This window comes from Hyaena hyaena, unplaced genomic scaffold, assembly GCF_003009895.1.
Source record: "Hyaena hyaena isolate Hyena2069 unplaced genomic scaffold, ASM300989v1 scaffold_58, whole genome shotgun sequence".
In the NCBI taxonomy this organism is placed as follows: domain Eukaryota; kingdom Metazoa; phylum Chordata; class Mammalia; order Carnivora; family Hyaenidae; genus Hyaena; species Hyaena hyaena.
The window spans coordinates 1,819,209-1,836,450 of record NW_024080689.1 but is presented as its reverse complement, the minus strand read 5'-3'; the positions used below and the strand labels follow the sequence as shown (position 1 = coordinate 1,836,450).

General features: G+C 43.3%; 1 protein-coding gene and 1 long non-coding RNA gene across 6 annotated transcripts in view; one reads left to right on the top strand and one right to left on the bottom strand.

Moving 5' to 3' along the window:
• Positions 1 to 3,330: 3,330 nt before the first annotated feature.
• The window catches only part of LOC120231452, a 211,630-nt gene continuing 197,718 nt past the window's right edge, over positions 3,331 to 17,242 (top strand). For 3 of the 5 annotated variants that reach the window (XR_005528329.1, XR_005528327.1, XR_005528328.1), the window contains exon 1: positions 3,331 to 3,506. This is a non-coding gene — a long non-coding RNA (uncharacterized LOC120231452). Of the gene's footprint in view, positions 3,507 to 3,808; positions 3,959 to 17,242 lie in introns of those variants that run through there. The other 2 variants (XR_005528331.1, XR_005528330.1) reach the window with 1 other exon arrangement.
• Positions 11,984 to 17,242, bottom strand: part of LOC120231448 (myosin-8-like) — a 28,924-nt gene continuing 23,665 nt past the window's right edge. Inside the window, 7 exon segments of the mRNA XM_039231617.1 lie at positions 11,984 to 12,154; positions 13,044 to 13,139; positions 13,941 to 14,045; positions 14,228 to 14,398; positions 14,488 to 14,613; positions 15,572 to 15,775; positions 16,502 to 16,810. Of these exon segments, the coding sequence (XP_039087548.1) occupies positions 12,005 to 12,154; positions 13,044 to 13,139; positions 13,941 to 14,045; positions 14,228 to 14,398; positions 14,488 to 14,613; positions 15,572 to 15,775; positions 16,502 to 16,810 (1,161 nt within the window). The 3' untranslated portion in view covers positions 11,984 to 12,004.

The following is a 17,242-nucleotide window of genomic DNA, read 5'->3' as shown; positions in this document are numbered from 1 at the left end:
TCATCTCTTCCAGACCTGAGAGGAGATCCGTGAACAAGGGTTTTCTCCGTTCTTGTGACAAAATTGCTTTGTGAACTTGAAAGCGAAGGGAGCTTTATTATTAGTGTCAAAACAAGTCAAGGGTGGTGATACTTTCAAGAGAGAGGATCTAATGGAGACCACTACAGAGAAGCCAGAGAAAAGAAGACCCGAAAAAGGCATTGCATTGGTGAGGGAGGTGATCTTGACATTCATGTCAGCAGGATGGTGGGGGTGGAAACTTTGAAGGCAAGGGATTAGGGAGTGAGCAGGTGTTAAGGAGGAGGGAAAAGGTTTCCTGATTTTCCTAGGAGCAAATCTCTCCACCAATCACTATGCAAGATGCCTTCAGAGGAAACGTAGATTTGGAAGGTGCAAGAAAGAGAGAGCAGTAGCAGGGCCAAATAGTGAGGACTAGGAAATAAGTGTGACCAAGGTCACTCCTCAGAGGGCTACTTGAGAAGAAAGGGCAATTAATTGTGCTGGTAGCAGATCATACCTTACGCCTCACAGCCATGTAGGAGCTTATGTAATAGCTGAAATTTCGGCAAGCAGCAGGAAGTTCCCTAGCTAGGGACAGAAATTTCTGGGTGAAAGTCACAGGGCAGGTACATGACCGAATGATGCTAATTCATATGTGAATTGCCTAATCAAAGATTTGGGTGAGAATATTAGATTCCAGAACCGGGGCGGGGGCGGCTGGAATATTATCTAATCTAACCCCGACCTTACAAAACTAGAAACTGAGGTTCCAGACAAATTACTTAATGAATGCTACAGGTGGAAACAAATCCGCTTCCTGTTCTATTTCCAACCCCAAGAGACCTAATTCAGAACTTGGTTCAAATGCAACATATCCCCTTCTTCACTGCTGGCATTTACATGAAGGAATTTTGCAAAGCACACAGCAACATAGGGCATTATCAAAAGAATCATTTAGATAGATTCTCCTTAAATTTCAATGAGGAGATAGATCAATCAGTTTTACATGTGGGAAAACTGAGGCCTGGCAAGGTTAAGCGGCTAGTCACACAGCCAGGAAGTGGCAAACATCTTTGACTCCAAGCCTGGTTTGTCTTTTCCCTTAAGACAGCTGCTTTTGGCTTTGGACGATCCTGTAAGACACTAATGCTCTCAGAATTACACACGCGTCTCAGAATTACACACAGACCAGGCATCTTTCTCTGAAACAACATGGAGAGATTGTGTGGATGGTCTGGGAACACTGTGTTCAAAGAAGAAATCCTCCTGGCCAGGTCTGCTCCGTAAGCTGCCCGGTCTCATAATCGGGACTGATGCCCTGCCCCCAGTACGGTCTCCTGTTATTTGCTTGTCATTTTTGTTTGTTAGCTATGTTTTGGTTACTTTGGCTGTTTAGAGCCTCATTAGAACTAGGAACAGCATGACCAATTACTTTTAATTACTACTGTTGGGATCTTCAATGATGAATCCTAAAATATGTGTATTCTTTGCCAGACATAGTCAAAATGTATATTTATGCTGTTAAAATCTACATGCAATGTAGCAATTAAGAGTGGACCTTGAGAGTCAGCATGCTGACGTTCAGATCCTGAATTCATCAATTAAACTGTGAATTTGGGGCAAGTTATTTAACTTTTCTGAGCCTGTTTCTTCATCTGCAAAATGGGGATAATAAAAAAACCTAACTCATGGGGTTCTTGTGATGGTTGAATTAATGAATGCATGGCAGGGTATTTTTTGGAAGTGATTCAATAGTTTGGGAAAGGGAAGAGTAGGTGCGGCCGTTAGAAACCAGGAACTTTCTTTAGAGCTTTCTGTCAGTGCCAGAGGGCTCTAGAAGCCGGGACAATGCCTTCTTTGTTATATCCTGTCTCTTGTGTTGCTGTTTGGTGAAGCTCACCAGCTGACCACACCCTGACCATTGTCCGTCCAGTCCTCCCATCCTATCCGCTGGGTTTAGCCAATTTCCTGCTCAGATGGCTCAGAACAGTCCTAAGTCAAGGGCACCCCTCCTCCCCCAACCACACACTCGTACACACAACAATAAGACAAAACATGCAAGATGGAGCCTGGATAGTGGAAAGCAGCACGACCAACGATCCTAGTTTGTGTGGGATTGAAGAGGTTCCTGAGACTTTCAGTTTTAAGGTCAGTGCAATCCTGGGTAAATCCGGATAAGTTCATCACCATACCTGAAAGGTTGTTGGGGTAATGATGGCAAGGCCCTCAAACCTGGCTAAGATGCGGTTACCTGGAACCAGCTTCCGATCTCCCACCAAGGCAGGATGGTGATGGAATTCATACCTGGAAATGCTAATTTTGAGGCTGTTGTGCGCAGAACCAGCATGTACTCATTTAATCATTTATTCAACAAACATTCGTTCAGCTTCTACTATGCACCGGATTTTAAGCGCTGGGGAACAAAATAGGCGAAGTCTCAGGGTGCCTGAGTGGCTTAGTCGCTTAAGTGTCCAACTTTGGCTCAGGTCATGATCTCACAGTTCAGGAGTTCAAGCCCCACATCAGCCTCTGTGCTGACAGCTCTGAGCCTGGAGCCTGCTTCCGATCCTGTGTCTCCCTCTCTGACCCTCCCCTGCTTGTTCTCTCTCTCAAAAAAAAAAAACAACAAAAAAACCCCCCAAAAAACCCCAAAAACCCAACAACAAAAAGCTCCCCCCCAAAACCCACAACACATTAAAAAAAAAAAAAAAAGGCAAAGTCTCTGCCTTCCTGGAAATCCTATTTGAGTGTGTATGCATTGTTTTCTGGGGATAGACAATAAACAAACATTATCTGGTATCAATTCGTGATAAATGCTCTGAAGGAAAGGGTAAGCAAGATCAGGAAATCGTGACTGTGTGGAGTCTAAATGGACAGATCAGGGAAAGTTTCTCTGAAGAGGTGACCTTCGAACAGACACCTAGTGAAGGAGCAAGCCAGGAGAAGGCTCTGGGAGGTGAGTGTGTCTGCACAAGAATGGAAAAAAGGCCAGTAGGGCAGGGGCGAAGGGAGCCAGGGAAGCAGTAGCAGGGAATGAAGTGGCACAGGTGGCCAGGGGCCAGATGGTTTAGAGCCTTGCAAGCTAAGGTAAGGACTTGGGGGTTTTAAATGTCAGCTGCTACTATAATGGCAGCTTTATTCTTTTTTATTGCGTGCTGAGTGTCAGCCCTAGCAGCAGCTCTGCTTCATTCTGTCCAACGGAAAGAATGTGGCTCATGAGGACACTGTTCCAGGCATTGAGAATCAAAAGCTGGTTCTGTTTATACTCTAGTTGGAGACGGGGAAGCGGGTCCCAGCTCTGAAAACGCGGGAAAGCTCACCCGTCCTGGGCTTCGAGGGACGCACCTTGAGACTCCTGGAAAGAGTTTCAATTTCCCGGAGAGGGAGGGGTCACTTCCGGTGCGCCCCAGGGCATCATGGGAGGAGCCCGGTGGAGGGAAGGAAAGGCCGGAAGTGGCCCGCCGCCATTGTTCGGACTTGGCGGAGGCGACGGCCGGGAGATGCCGGTGAGTGTGCCTGTGGGGTTTGTGAGGGAGTCGCGCCGCGGATGACAGAGAATAACCGCGTGAGGCCGTGTGGCGGCGAGGGCGTGAAACCGGGCCTGGGGAGTGAACTGGAAGGCAGGGCGGGAAGAACATTTCTGGAAAATTCCAGAGTCCCCCAAACTGCACAGGGCTTGCGGTTAAATGGAATATACCTGTGATGTGTACGTCACGCCACCTCCTTGCGTTCCGCGCTGTGGGGTTCAACGGCATTGTTTTCCCGAATCCCGGAAAAGAGGAGGATTCTGTTGCCCCGAAGGCCCCACCTTTCGCGTCCGCGCGCCTCACACGACGACGGGTCAGCATTGGAGCCCTTGTCCTTTGAACCTTTGAATTGAGGGGCTCCGTTTCCCCAGGAGCGAGCCGCGAACCCGGGTTTCTGGGCGGAGCCGAGAGCCCAGCCCGCCCACGTGAAGGTCAGGCCGCCGCCCCCCGAGAAGGTCGGGCCCCCGCGAGCCTGTTTTGGGCGCTCTCCCCGAAGGGACTGTTTTTCTCCTTGGTCACCGCTCTGTTTTTCCTTGTGGGCTCCGGAAGCCGCCTCTTGGTGGCCGGGGACGCTGGTATGGTGTGACATGTGACCCACCCTGCTCCCTGACAGCTGCCGCGTTAGCCCCGGACTGTTAATCCCGCCCGAAGGCTTGGACGAAAGCGAGCAGCTTGGAGCAGCTGTGCTAATGGGCTCATCCATCAAATGACCCTCTCCCCGTCACCTTGTCACCTTGCGGGTGGCCGTTGTAGGCCCGTCTCTGCTGAGACCTGGGTAGGAAATCTCCTTAAGGGGCAGGTCTTATGTATTTATTTATTTATTTATTTATTTATTTTAAAAATGTGAGCCTTAAAAAAAAAAAAAATCCCCAACCAGCGTCTTTCATTCTAGAAAGACTGGGGGGAAAAAAACCAAAAAAACCCAAAACAAAACATCGAAGGGAAATTTTATTTTATTTTTTTATGTTTTTATTTATTTCTAGGAGAGAGAGAGACACACAGCGTGAGCAGGGGAGGGTCAGAGAGAGAGGGAGATACAGACTCTGAAATAGGCTCTAGGCTCTGAGCTGGCAGTCAGCACAGAGCCCGACGCGGGGCTCGAACCCATGAACTGCGAGATCATGACCTAAGCGAAAGTCGGACGCTTAACCGACTGAGCCACCCAGGCACCCCACGAAGGGAAATTTTAAATCACGCCTAAAATTTCTGGGATGCTTGGGTGGCTCAGTTGGCTAAGGGCCTGACTTGGTCGTAGGTGGTGATCTCAGGATTGTGAGTTTGAGCAGCACACAGGACTGTGTGCTGAAGGCTCAGAGCCTGGAGCCTGTTTGGATTCTGTGCCTCCTCCTCCTCCCCCTGACCCCTGCCCCGCTGATACTGTCTGTGTCTCTGTCTCTCTAAAATGAATAAACAGCAAAATTTTAAAAAAATTTTAGCATAGGGTTGGTTTGTCTAAATTTTGGGCTAAATTCTTTTTACACTCCCCCCCCCATGTTTGTAAACATATACACTCTTTTTTTTTTTTTTTAAAGTAGGGTTCATGCCCAGTGCAGGGGCCCAGTGTGGGGCTTGAACTCACCGCCTTGAGGTCAAGACCTGAGCTGAGACGGTGAGTCAGAGGCTTATGTGACGGAGCCACCCAGGCACACCCACACACAATATTTTTAAGCACAGTCACAACTGGGATATGAGCCTGTAGGTGTGATTCTGCGTCCTGCCTTCAGAATTTAAGAGATGATGAAAAATTTCTCATGGCACTAACTCTTCTTCCACATCATGTTTTTTTTTTTTTTTGTTTATTTATTTATTTTGAGACAGAGAGAGAGAGCATGCGCGACTGTGGTCATGAGCACACCCATGTGAGCTGGGGAGGGGCAGAGAGAGAATCCCAAGCAACCTCCTTGCTATCAGTGCAGAGCCTGATGTGGGGCTTGAACTCAGGAACCATGAGATCATGACCTGAGAAGAAATCAAGAGTCGGACACTTAACTGACTGAGCCACCCAGGAGCCACCCCCCTCCATCATGATTTTTTAATAGTTACTTAGCATTCCATTCTGTGAATGTACCATAACTTACCCTGTTTTCTATTGTTGGGAATTTAGTGTGCTCTAATTTTTTGCTCCTTGAAGTATCCTAGTAAGCGTATGTACACATACATGTTTTTATGCACATCTTTAATTATGAAATTTAGAAAATAGACTTTGTGGTCAAAGGCTATAGATGTTTTAAGGTTTGCAATAGTGGAGTCCCTGTTATTGGAGTCTGCATAGCAATGACATTGCATAGGAAAACCGGAAGTGTTCACTAATGCTTGTGCTGATCATCAGATGTTGTAAATATGCAATAATTAGTGCAACAACCTGACTGCAAAATAAGATGACAGAACTTGCCCAAATTGCAGAATTTAGTGAAGTTGATGGAAGTGGTATTAGAAATCTGCTTGAATTTTGCAAAGCCGTTGATCAGTATAGCTCAGCAGCATTGAACTAGTTAACAAGTGAAGAACTGAAAATAGACAGTGAAGCTGATCCAGTAAGTGTTTCACAAGAATGAGTGTAGAATCGAAGGATTAGGAAGGTGCTTAAAAATATTGATGAAGCTATTACATATTTTTTGCAAAAAAAAAAAAAAAGACATTCTTTATGATTGTATTGCAAAACTTCAAAGTAATGAATAGTGTGTAAGACTGGGGACTGTCCCTTTTCTCCCAGCTCCAATGCTGATTCCTTCTTTATTCTAAGAATTAGCAGAGTTGGAATTACAAGCTAAATCTTGTGAAATATAGTAGAAAATAAGCTTACTTCAGTAATTTTGGTTTTATTTTCTTATTTAAAAAATATTTATTTTTGAAATAGGGAGTGTGCACAAGTTGGGGGAGGGCCAGAGAGAGAGAGAGAGGGAGACACAGAATCCAAAACAGGCTCCAGGCTCCGATTTTGGCTTTATTTTCATTTTATTTTTAAGGTAGAATCCCAGTCACATTCTTCCCCCCGAATTTACTATGCAGTTTTGGACTTCATTTTAATTTAGATTCATTTTAAAAAGGTCATTTTCCCAGATGACATGATTGTCTATACAGAAAACTGCAAGGAATTTATAAAAAAACCTCTACTAAGTGAATTCAGTAGTGTTTCATATAATTCTATATGCTATATGCTAGTAACAAACATATGGATACCAAAATTAGAAATATAATACCATTTACAATTGCTTAAAAGCAAAAAGAAAGGAGGGATGCTTGGGTGGCTTAGTTGGTTAAGCATCTGACTTCAGCTCAGGTCATAAACTCAGTTTCATGGGTTTGAGCCTCACGTCTGGTGCTGTGCTGACCCCTTAGAGTCTGGAGCCTGCTTCGGATTTTGTGTCTTCCTCTCTCTCTCTCTCTGCCCCCCTACGCCCCCTTTCAAAAATAAATATTAAAAAATTTTTAAGAAAAGAAAGGAAAAGAAAAGTTAAAAAAGAAAAGAAACATTTAGGTGTGAATCTAACAAAACATCTATAAAACTGTATGCCCCAAACTATAAAACTACTAATGAAAGAAATCACAGATCGAGGTAAATGGAGAGACATATTACATTCATGAACTGGAAGAATCAACAGAGTAAGTATGTTAATTCTCCCCAAACTGATAAATAGATTTAATACATTTGCTATCAAAGATTCTAACTCTGGCTTTAAAGTTTGACATACAGTATTCAAATTATTATCTGACCAAAGCACTGTAATTGTAGTATTTCCCTCAATGAAAAATTTAACAGCTTTATGGAGGTATAACTGACGTATTACAGCACATATTTAGAGTGTATTAACATGTGTTTATGCTATGACGCCAGTATCTGAGTTGAGATAATGAACATGTCTGTCATCCTGAAAAGTTTCTTCCTGTTCCTTTGTAACTCCCCCTGGTGACCACTGGTCAGCTTTCAGTCACTACAGATTAATTTTTATTTTCTAGAATTTTATATAAATGGAATAATACAGTTTATACTTTTTTGGGGGGATTGTCTTCTTTACTCAGCATAATTAGTTGGAGAATCGTCCACTTTTTTGTATGTTAATAATTTATTTTTTTTATTGCTGAGTAATGTTCTATTGTATGGATTTACCACAGTTCATTTTTCCATTCAATTGTGTATGAATATTTGGGTTGTTTCTTTTTTGGGGCTATTACAAATAAATATGCTGTGAATATTTCTTTTGGGTAAATAACGAGGTGTGAAATAAGCAGAACAAATGAATTATTTCTAAACTTTTGAAGAAGCTGCCAAACTTTTAAAAAATTTATTTATTTGTTTTTTAAGAGGGAGAGAGTGTGAATAGGGGAGGGGAGCAGAGGGTGAGGGAGAGATAGAGAGAGAGAGGGAGGGAGAGAGAGAAAGGGAGAGAGAGAGAGAGAGAGAGGGAGAGAGAGAATCTTCAGGAGGGTCTACTCTCTGTGCGGAGCCCAACTCAGAGCTTGATTCTCTGACCCTGGGATCATGACCTGAGCCAAAGTCCAGAGTCAATGCTCAACTGACTGAACCACCCAGGCACCCTTGCCAAACTATGTTTTTAAAATTAAATATAAGTTAGTTAACATATAGCATAGTCTTGGTTTCAGGAGTAGAATTTAGTGATTCATCACTTACACATAACACCCAATGCTCATCCCAACAAGTGCCCTTTTGCCCATCTCCCTTTTAGCCCATCTCCCCATCCACCTCCCTCGTCAACCCTCAGTTTGTTCTCTGTCCTTAAGGGTCTCTGTGGTTTGTTTTCCTCTCTTCTTTCCACCTCCCCCCATCATATGATAAGGGAGGGCAGAGGGAAAGAGGGAGACAGAGGATCCGAAGCGGGCTTCTTGCTGACCGCAGAGTCTGATGCAGGGTTCTGAGATACCATATCTCTTTATCTGTTCATCAGTTGATAGACATTTGGGCTCTCTTCATAGGGCCAAACTACATTCCAAAGTGATTATGTCTTTAACATTATCACTAATAGATATGAAAGGTCCAGTTTGTGGCTAACGAACTTTTAGCCATTGTGTGTAGTGGTATCTCATGATGTTTTCATCATTATTTACCTAATGACTTAGTGTGTTTAACACTTTTTCATGTGCCTGTTTGTCCTCTGTATATAGTCTTTGATGAAATAAATTTATTTGTTAATTGAAGTATAGTTGGTATATAGTATTATGTTAGGTTCAGGTGTACAACATACTGTTCAACATTTACGTGTGGTACTAAATGCTCGCAGTGGTTAACTGTACTCACCATCTGTAACCACACAAAGTTAGTACAATGTTGTTGACTTTATTCCCTGTGCCGTACTTTACATCCTTGTGTCTTGTTTAACTTAGAACTGCAGGTTTGTCCCCCACAGTCCCCTTCAGCTGCTTTACCCATCTCCCATCCCTCCCCTTTGTTTTCTGTATTTAGGAGTCTGCTTCTGTTTTGTTTGTTCATCTGTTTTGTTTTTTAGATGCCACAAATAGGTGAAATCGTATGGCATTTGTCTTCCTCTCCGTCACTAATTTCACTTAGCGTAATGACCTTGTAGGTCTATTTATGTTGTAGATGGCAAGATTTCATTCTTTTTTGTGCCTGAGTAATTGTCCGTTGTATATACTATATGTATATCCACACACATATGTATAGAGCTATATCGTGTGTGTGTGTCTGTATCACATCTTCTTTATCCATTCATCTACCTGAGGACACTTAGGTTGCTTCCATGTTTTGGCTATTGTAAATAATGGCATACTGAACACGGGGGATGCATGTATCTTTTTACATTAGTGCTTTCAATTTTCCTGGTACAAACCCAGGAGTAGAAGTGCTGGATCATATGGTATAGTTGTATTGAAAAAATTTTGAGGACCCTCCATATTGTTTTCCATGGTGACTACACTAATTTACATTCCTAACCACCAGTGCATGAGGGTTCCCTTTTTTCCACATCCTCGCCAGCAGTTGTTTCTTGCCTGCCATTCTGACAGGTATGAGGTGGTAAAATGTGTATTAAATCTTTCGCCTCTTTAGAAATTGGGTGATCTGTTTTCTTTTCATTGAATTTTTAGACGACTTTAAATCCTCTGGATACAAGTCATTTATCAGGGATATAATTTGCAAATACTTTCCGTCTTTGGCTTATCTTTTCATTTTCTTAAACAGTGTTTTCAAAGAGCAGAAACTTTACATTTTGATGAAGTACGCTTTATCAATTTTTCCTTTTCATGGCTTGTACTTTTGGTGTTGTAGTTAGGAAATGTTTGCCTAACCTGGGGTCACAAAGCTTTACTGTTATGTTTACTTCTGGAAGTTTTCTTGATTGTAGTTTTGGTTTTCTCCTGGATCCAAAATTTTCTTGAAGAAAATTTATTTATTTTAAAATTTTTTACATTTTAAACTTTTTTAGTAATTTTGAGACATATTTGAGATCATGGGCTGTGCAGTCTATGCTGTAGAGGGTTGAAGCTGACGGGGCTGGGAGCTGTAGGTGAGTAGGTGCCACAGGAGGGCAGGCGGACATAGAATAGATCTGGGTCTTGATCACCATCTTTGCCCTGCTGCTTCCCCTCTTTCTAGAGACTAGACTTCTGATGTTTACACTGCATCACTTTTTCCTTGTATCCTTTGTCCCTCTTTTCTTAATTTTTTTCTTCTTTGCTTTCACTCATCCAGTTGGTCAGAAAATCCTTGTGCACCACCTTCGTGATACATCTAGAATCCTCCACCCTCATCATTTCCCAGTGCTGTTTCTCAGTCTAAGCCACTGTCGTTTTTTACCTTTTATTTTACTGTAGGCTCCTAACTGGTCTTCCAGCTTCTGTCTTTGCACTCTTCAGTCTATTTCTTAACACAGCAGCCAGAGTAATTTTTAAAAAATGTCTGTTAATATGTCTTCTCTACTTTAAAGCTTCCAAAGCTTTGACATCTCACTCTGAATAAAGACACAAGTTCTTGGAGAGGCCCTCAGGCCCTGGATGATCTGGCCCCAGGTTCCTCTCATGTCATAACTCTTTATCTTGCTCATTCTCCTCCAGCCCCTGTGACAGGCCAACCAGTCCCTTCCTCAGGGCCTGTGCCTTTTCTGTTAAATACTTCCACCTCGGGGCGCCTGGGTGGCTTAGTCGGTTAAGCGTCCGACTTTCGCTTGGGTCATGATCTCGCGGTTCGTGGGTTCGAGCCCCGCGTCGGGCTCTGTGCTGACTGCCAGCTCGGAGCCTGGAGCCTTTTTCAGTCTGTGACTCCCTCTCTCTCTGACCCTCCCCTGCTCACGCTGTCTTTCTCTCTCTGTCTCTCCTAGAAGTGAATAAAACATTAAAAAAAAAAAAAAAAAACACGTAGTTAAAAAAAAAAAAAACTTCCACCTCACATACTCAGCTTGGCTAACTCTCTTGGTTCCTGCAGGTCTCTGCTCAAATGTCTTTTTTTTTTTTTTTAATTTATTTTAACAGAGAGAGAAGGGGGGAGAGAGAGAGTGAGTGAACAGAAGGGGTAGGGAGAGGGAGACAGAATCCCAAGCAGGCTCCACACTGTCAGCGCAGAGCTGGATGTGGGGCTCAAACTCAAGAACTCTGAGATCGTGACCTGAGCCAAAGTTGGAGGCTTAACTGACTGACCCACCCAGGTGCCTCTCTAATGCCTTCTTAACAGAGAAGCCTACTCTCTACAAAATAGTGCCTCCATCTACTTCTTCATTTCCTACCAACACTTATTGTCTGACATGTTACATGCCTTCTTATTTGTTGGTTGCCTTTCTGTCCTTGTAGAATGTAAGTTCCCAGAGGGCAGGAACTCTCTGCTCACTGCTGTGCCTACAGAGGGAAGAATAGTGCCTGGCACAGAGTAGATGCTCAGTAACTACTTGTGGAGTGGATCACTGAATGGATCCTGTCTGTAGAGGCAGCCTTAGGGAGTATTTTCCTGAATAATTTGTTACGATCTAGAGATTCTTTATAAAACGAAGTCCAACAAAAGATACTTTTTTGGGGCGAGGGGGCACACAGATGAGTGCTGATGGAGGTACAAAACATTGAATGCATAGCTATATATCATATTTAAAAAAATAGCTAGGTGATGGGGCGCCTGGGTGGCTTAGTCAGTTAAGCGTCCGACTTTCGCTTAGGTCATGATCTCGCGGTTCGTGGGTTCGAGCCCCATGTCGGGCTCTGTGCTGACTGCCAGCTCAGAGCCTGGAGCCTGTTTCAGAGTCTGTGACTCCCTCTCTCTCTGACCCTCCCCTGCTCACGCTGTCTCTCTCTCTCTCTCCTAGAAATAAATAAAACATTAAAAAAAAATAGCTAGGTGAGAACTGTATCTGGGAGTAAATAATTTTGCAAATGAAAAAAATGACAGTTTGGTTTAATTTATAAGTTTACTAGAGTTTTTATTTACTCAGCATTAAGAGAAAAATAAACATCGTAGCCAAGTGGCCCAGAATGGCACATTTTGTGCATTTCTTCAGCTCCTTGGTAGGATCAGGCAGATGTGTTCACTCCCCACTGATTTTTGTGTGGACCTCCCGGCTCTTGGCCCGAAGCTTGTTGACCTGGGACTCGGCAATGTCAGCCCGCTCCTCGGCCTCCTCCAGCTCATGCTGCAGCTTGCGGAATTTAGCAAGATTAGCATTGGATTGTTCCTCCTAAGAAGAAAGAGAAACTTGTGAGAATGAGACTTTGTGGTTCTCATTGCACTTGTCACCAACAGGATTATTTCCTCAACCTAGATATTCCCTTCTTATGGTCTGTTTGCCATGTCTGACTTAAAATCTGGACAGAACTTGTAACTTCAATTACTTTTTTTTTCCATTCTAAAGAATGAAAGAAGAACTACTTTTGAAGTGGAAGGCACAACCTTGGTATGGCAAGCCCATGTGTACATGAAATCTGTTTGTGATGCATGAGTTGGGTAGAGGGGGAAGAGAGCCATGTACCCTGACAGAGGGTAGTAAGTAAATAAATGCAACGTCAAATTTAACTTTGGGACAACCTCACTTAACAAATTTGGCCAGATATTTTGATTCTGGTATACAGATATAGGGAAAAAGTGGGTCTGGGAAGAAGCATGTCTCTGTTGGTTTTCTTATTACCATTTGAGCCTCTCCCTTCCTTTCTCCCCGCTCCTAACTTCCTGCCCACTTCCTACCTACTGCAGTGTGTCTAGAAGAATGGGGAGCAGTCAGGAAAAATGAAGCTGGAGGGTGTTCCAGCGTGTCCTCATTTGCCACAGTGCAGTGGAGAGAGGAGTCCCTGACGGCACTGGTAGTGCATGAACAAGTCAGTTGGGGTACAAGATTTGTGTTTGGCTTTTGAGAGCACTGGGTTTTGTGCCTTTCTAGAGGAAGAAGAACATTTATCATGGAATAGAGTGTGATGGCGTATTTTTTGCTGCTATCAAGTAAGGTGGGTTATTTGGAACTTTCCCCACCCTTATAAATTGCTTAATGATAAAAACATCTCCTCTTGAAGTCTTACTCATTTTCTACCCCAACATAAGTTTTCTCCTTCCTTCAAGGGCTTAAGGATACTCACAGCCTCCTCTGCTTGTCTCTTGTACGATTTCACCTTCGCCTGTAATTTATCTACCAGGTCCTGCAGCCTGAGAACATTCTTGCGGTCTTCCTCTGTCTGGGAGTTTGAAAAAACAATCTGCATTCAGTACAATGAAATAACTACTACAGCTGGTAAAATAAATCACTTTGCTGTGATGGTAGGTGGGCCTGGGGTAAACTTGGTCCATGCTGAGGCTTCCATACTGTTAACAGTAGTCATTCTTGTTAAATGTCCACTCTGTGCAGGCACTGTATTTGGGAATTAGACACATATTCTCTAATCCTTACCTCCCTGCTCTGGAGAGTAGATGCTGTTGTTCTGTTTTATAGGTAATGAAACCAAGGTTTAGAGAACTAACCTACCCAAGTTCAAAAATTAAGAGAAGCCAAATTAAGATGAATACCCAGTTTATCTGACTTTAAAACCTGTATTCTTGGGGTGCCTGGGTGGCTCAGTTGGTTGGGTGTCCGACTTTGGCTCAGGTCATGATCTCACGGTTCGTGGGTTTGAACCCCACTTCGGGCTCTGTGCTGACTGTCAGCTCAGAGCCTGGAGCCTGTTTCAGATTCTGTGTCTCCCTCTCTCTCTGACCCTCCCCTGCTCACACTGTTTCTCTCTCTCTCTCTCTCAGAAATAAATAAAACATTAAAAAAAAAATAAAACCTGTATTCTTTTCACTTGTATGCCATTTTGTAAAGACCTCCATGATTTCCCCGGCCTAGGAAAGGGTTTGTGATAAGCAATTATATCATTTACCCCTTAATTTATACATCAGGTTAATGTGTGTCTATTTGTGAATACCGTTTTAATAGTTACAAGTTGTCAGTTTCCCTTTGGGTAGGAAGTCTGGTTATTCTAGAAAGGTATTCCCCTTACCTGGTAGGTAAGTTCCTTTACTCTTCTCTCGTGTTTCCGCAAACCTTTAACAGCCTCTGCATTACGTTTCTGCTCATTTTCAACCTCTCCTTCAAGCTCACGTACCTACAACCAAGAAAGATATGTATACAGCCAGTCTTGGAGGATGCTAATTAGCTCAGGACCTGCTGAAGATACTGGGTGGATGTCCTCAGGGTAAGGACAAAGATGGGTATCAATATGTAGGGAGAGAGGATAGAGGGAGTGCTCTTTTCCCTTCCCATTTTCAGAGAGATTGAGAGACCCACCCTGGCCTCCAGCTTCTGGATCTGCTTCTTCCCGCCCTTCAGGGCCAGCTGCTCGGCCTCGTCCAGACGGTGCTGAAGGTCCTTCACCGTCTGCTCCAGGTTCTTCTTCATCCGCTCCAGGTGGGCGCTGGTGTCCTGCTCCTTCTTCAGCTCCTCGGCCATCATGGCCGCCTATTTAGTAAATACACCAAGAAAGTGAGGAAACCTAGTAAGGCAGTTAGGACACATGGATCACTAAAACAAATGCTTATCTTGCTCACATCAGTGGTGGCCTTCTTAGCCTTCTCTTCCGCATTGTGTGATTGTTGAATTACTTCTTCCACTTCACTCTGGAGTTGTGAAACATCATTTTCCAATTTCTTCTTGGTGTTGATCAGGCTGGTGTTCTGTTAAAAATAGTGGAAGTTTACAAGACTTGCTCTTTGCCAACGTGGGATTTTACAGATGTTTTCCTTGTTGGCTTGTGCATGGGACCTGATGGCAACAGTTTACTAAACTTTAAGTATTTGTTCAGTGCAAAGCATTAATCATTTGAAAGGTCAGAACAGGCCCCCCCACCCCCCACCATTGTCCCAGTATCTATCTAATTTATGCATAAGGACTTTTGAGATTTAAGAATGCCTATATTAATTAATTCTCTTTCAGTTATATTTCATGCACACATTACTTGTGTTCTGTCCTTAAAAAGTTGGAAATATTAGAAAATAATAGACTATTTTTGTGAATGCCTGGCATTGGGAGCTTTTCAGCTAGGATCTCTGTTAACTTTCATGTTAACTTTCAATTAGTCTTATGGAAACATTTTATTAAAATTATAACCCCAGTGGTTCTCGGAGGGAATCAGTGCTGCCTCAACAGACAGATGGAAACATTTAGGGGTAGATGTTTTTGCTTATCAAAATGACTACAAGGTGCTACTGCATTTCATGTCCAGGCAAGTCATCAATGTCCTGCAAGACACAGGACAGTAAACACAGCAATGCTCAGTGCAGAAGTACTCCTGACGAGAAACACTACATAGCACATTTCTGGATTTGGGAGTTCACAGATATCTTTGTTCAAGCTTATTCTGCATCATGGTTTTCAAAATCATCTAAATAGTCAATTTTGCTTTTATAAAAACTCCTTTTTTTGGTAGAAAGCCAAAAAAAAAAAAAAGACAGGAACACACACCAGAAAAATCACCTACGGTCCCATCATTCCAAGATGGCAGTTAATATTTTAGAGCATATCCTGCGTCCTTTTTTTATATACACGTATTTACAGTAATGGAGTATTTCCATGCTGTAATCCTGATCCGTCACCTAACAGCACAGCAGCATTTGTTTGCTGTGCGGGCCTCACCTGGGTGTGCAGCAGCTGCACGCGCTCACTGGCGTCCAGGAGCTCCTGCTCCGTCATCTTCCTGCTCCTCTCTGTCTGCTCCAGGGACGCCCGCAGCTCCTCGACCTCAGCCTGCAGCAGGTTGGCCCTGCGCTCCACCATGGCCAGCTGCTCCTTCAGGTCCTCCTGGCCCCGGAGCGCGTCGTCCAGGTGCAGCTGCGTGTCCTGTTAAGTAAAACAAAACAAAACAACAAAATAAAAATAAACAAAAAACCAAACAGTCCTTAGACCCTCTGAAGAGGACGCGAACGTGCCAGGAGATGAACTGGAAGAATGTACTGGTGCCGGGACCAGGAGACGCCGGTCCTGTCGTTTGAATGAGCGTGCAAATGGTGATGTCACCGGCTTAGGTGAGAGGGAGTTAATCAGGAGACAGATTCTCACTCTCTTATGCCACTGACTGGTTATTTTTTCATGTGCGAGTAAGTAACCGATGTCTGTCATCCAGAGCATTTTCCGTATGCTCTACCCAGTACTTGACATCTGTTATCTCATTTGATTCTCAGAGGAGCTCTGTGAGGTATGAGTACTTTCATTCTCATCTTGTAGAGGAAGCAGCAGATGTTCTGAGAGGTTAAATAATTTGCCTCAAGTCAAGCAGCCCTTAAGAACAAAACTAAGCTTCAGCCTCAGGCTTATTGGCACCAAAGTCTTACACTTTCTCTCATACCAAAGCTTAACTCTGGGCTTCTGTTTGTTCTTTTACATTATGTTTCTGTAAAAATATGTTTTCTGTATATGTACATATAATATTTAATTTATACTTAATTTTACCTGCATACTGTGAGCTGTATAAACTGTTAAAAGAAAAAACTGGATTGTTTAGCATAAAGATGTTTTGCTGAATGGAAGACAGGTAACAACTTTAGCTGTTGATGTGACCCCACTTACCTTCAGGATGCCCTGGGTATTCCTGTAGCTCCTCAGGGCCTCTGCAGCCTGGCGGTTGGCTTGGTTCAGCTGGATTTCCATTTCGTTGAGGTCTCCCTCCATCTTCTTCTTGACTCTCAGGGCATCGTTCCTGCTCCTGATCTCAGCATCCAGGGTGCTCTGCATCGACTCCACCACTCTGATGTGGTTTCTCTTCAGCTGATCGATTTCCTCATCCTTTTCAGCGATTTTCCTGTCGACTTCAGACTTGACTTGGTTCAACTCCAGCTGGATGCGCAGGATCTTTCCCTCTTCGTGTTCCAAAGATGCCTTAACAAAACAGTGATCAATTAATAATGGAAAGTAATTTGAATATTTGGAGTATATTTCCTTGTGAGCCACACTCTTATTAACATTAGTTGTCTGATCTTACAGAGTATAATACAGCAGTTCCAGGAGCCTGCTAGGTACATCATTTTTTTGTTTATTCTGTCTTAGATTATAGAGGGCAACTCTGTAATAAAGGTGCTTTATAAAGCATGAAGCGGTATGTAAATATTATTCATAGGAGCACTAACAGAACATATGATTAAACTTGTGTAATAAACATGAATCCTCAATATGTTATCTATTAGAGTGCGAGTGCATGTTGGGAAGAGGGGCAGAGGGAAAGAGAATCTTAAGCAGGCTCCACGCTCAGTGCGGAGCTTGACATGGGACTCAATCCCACTACCCTGGGATCATGACCTGAGCCGAAATCCA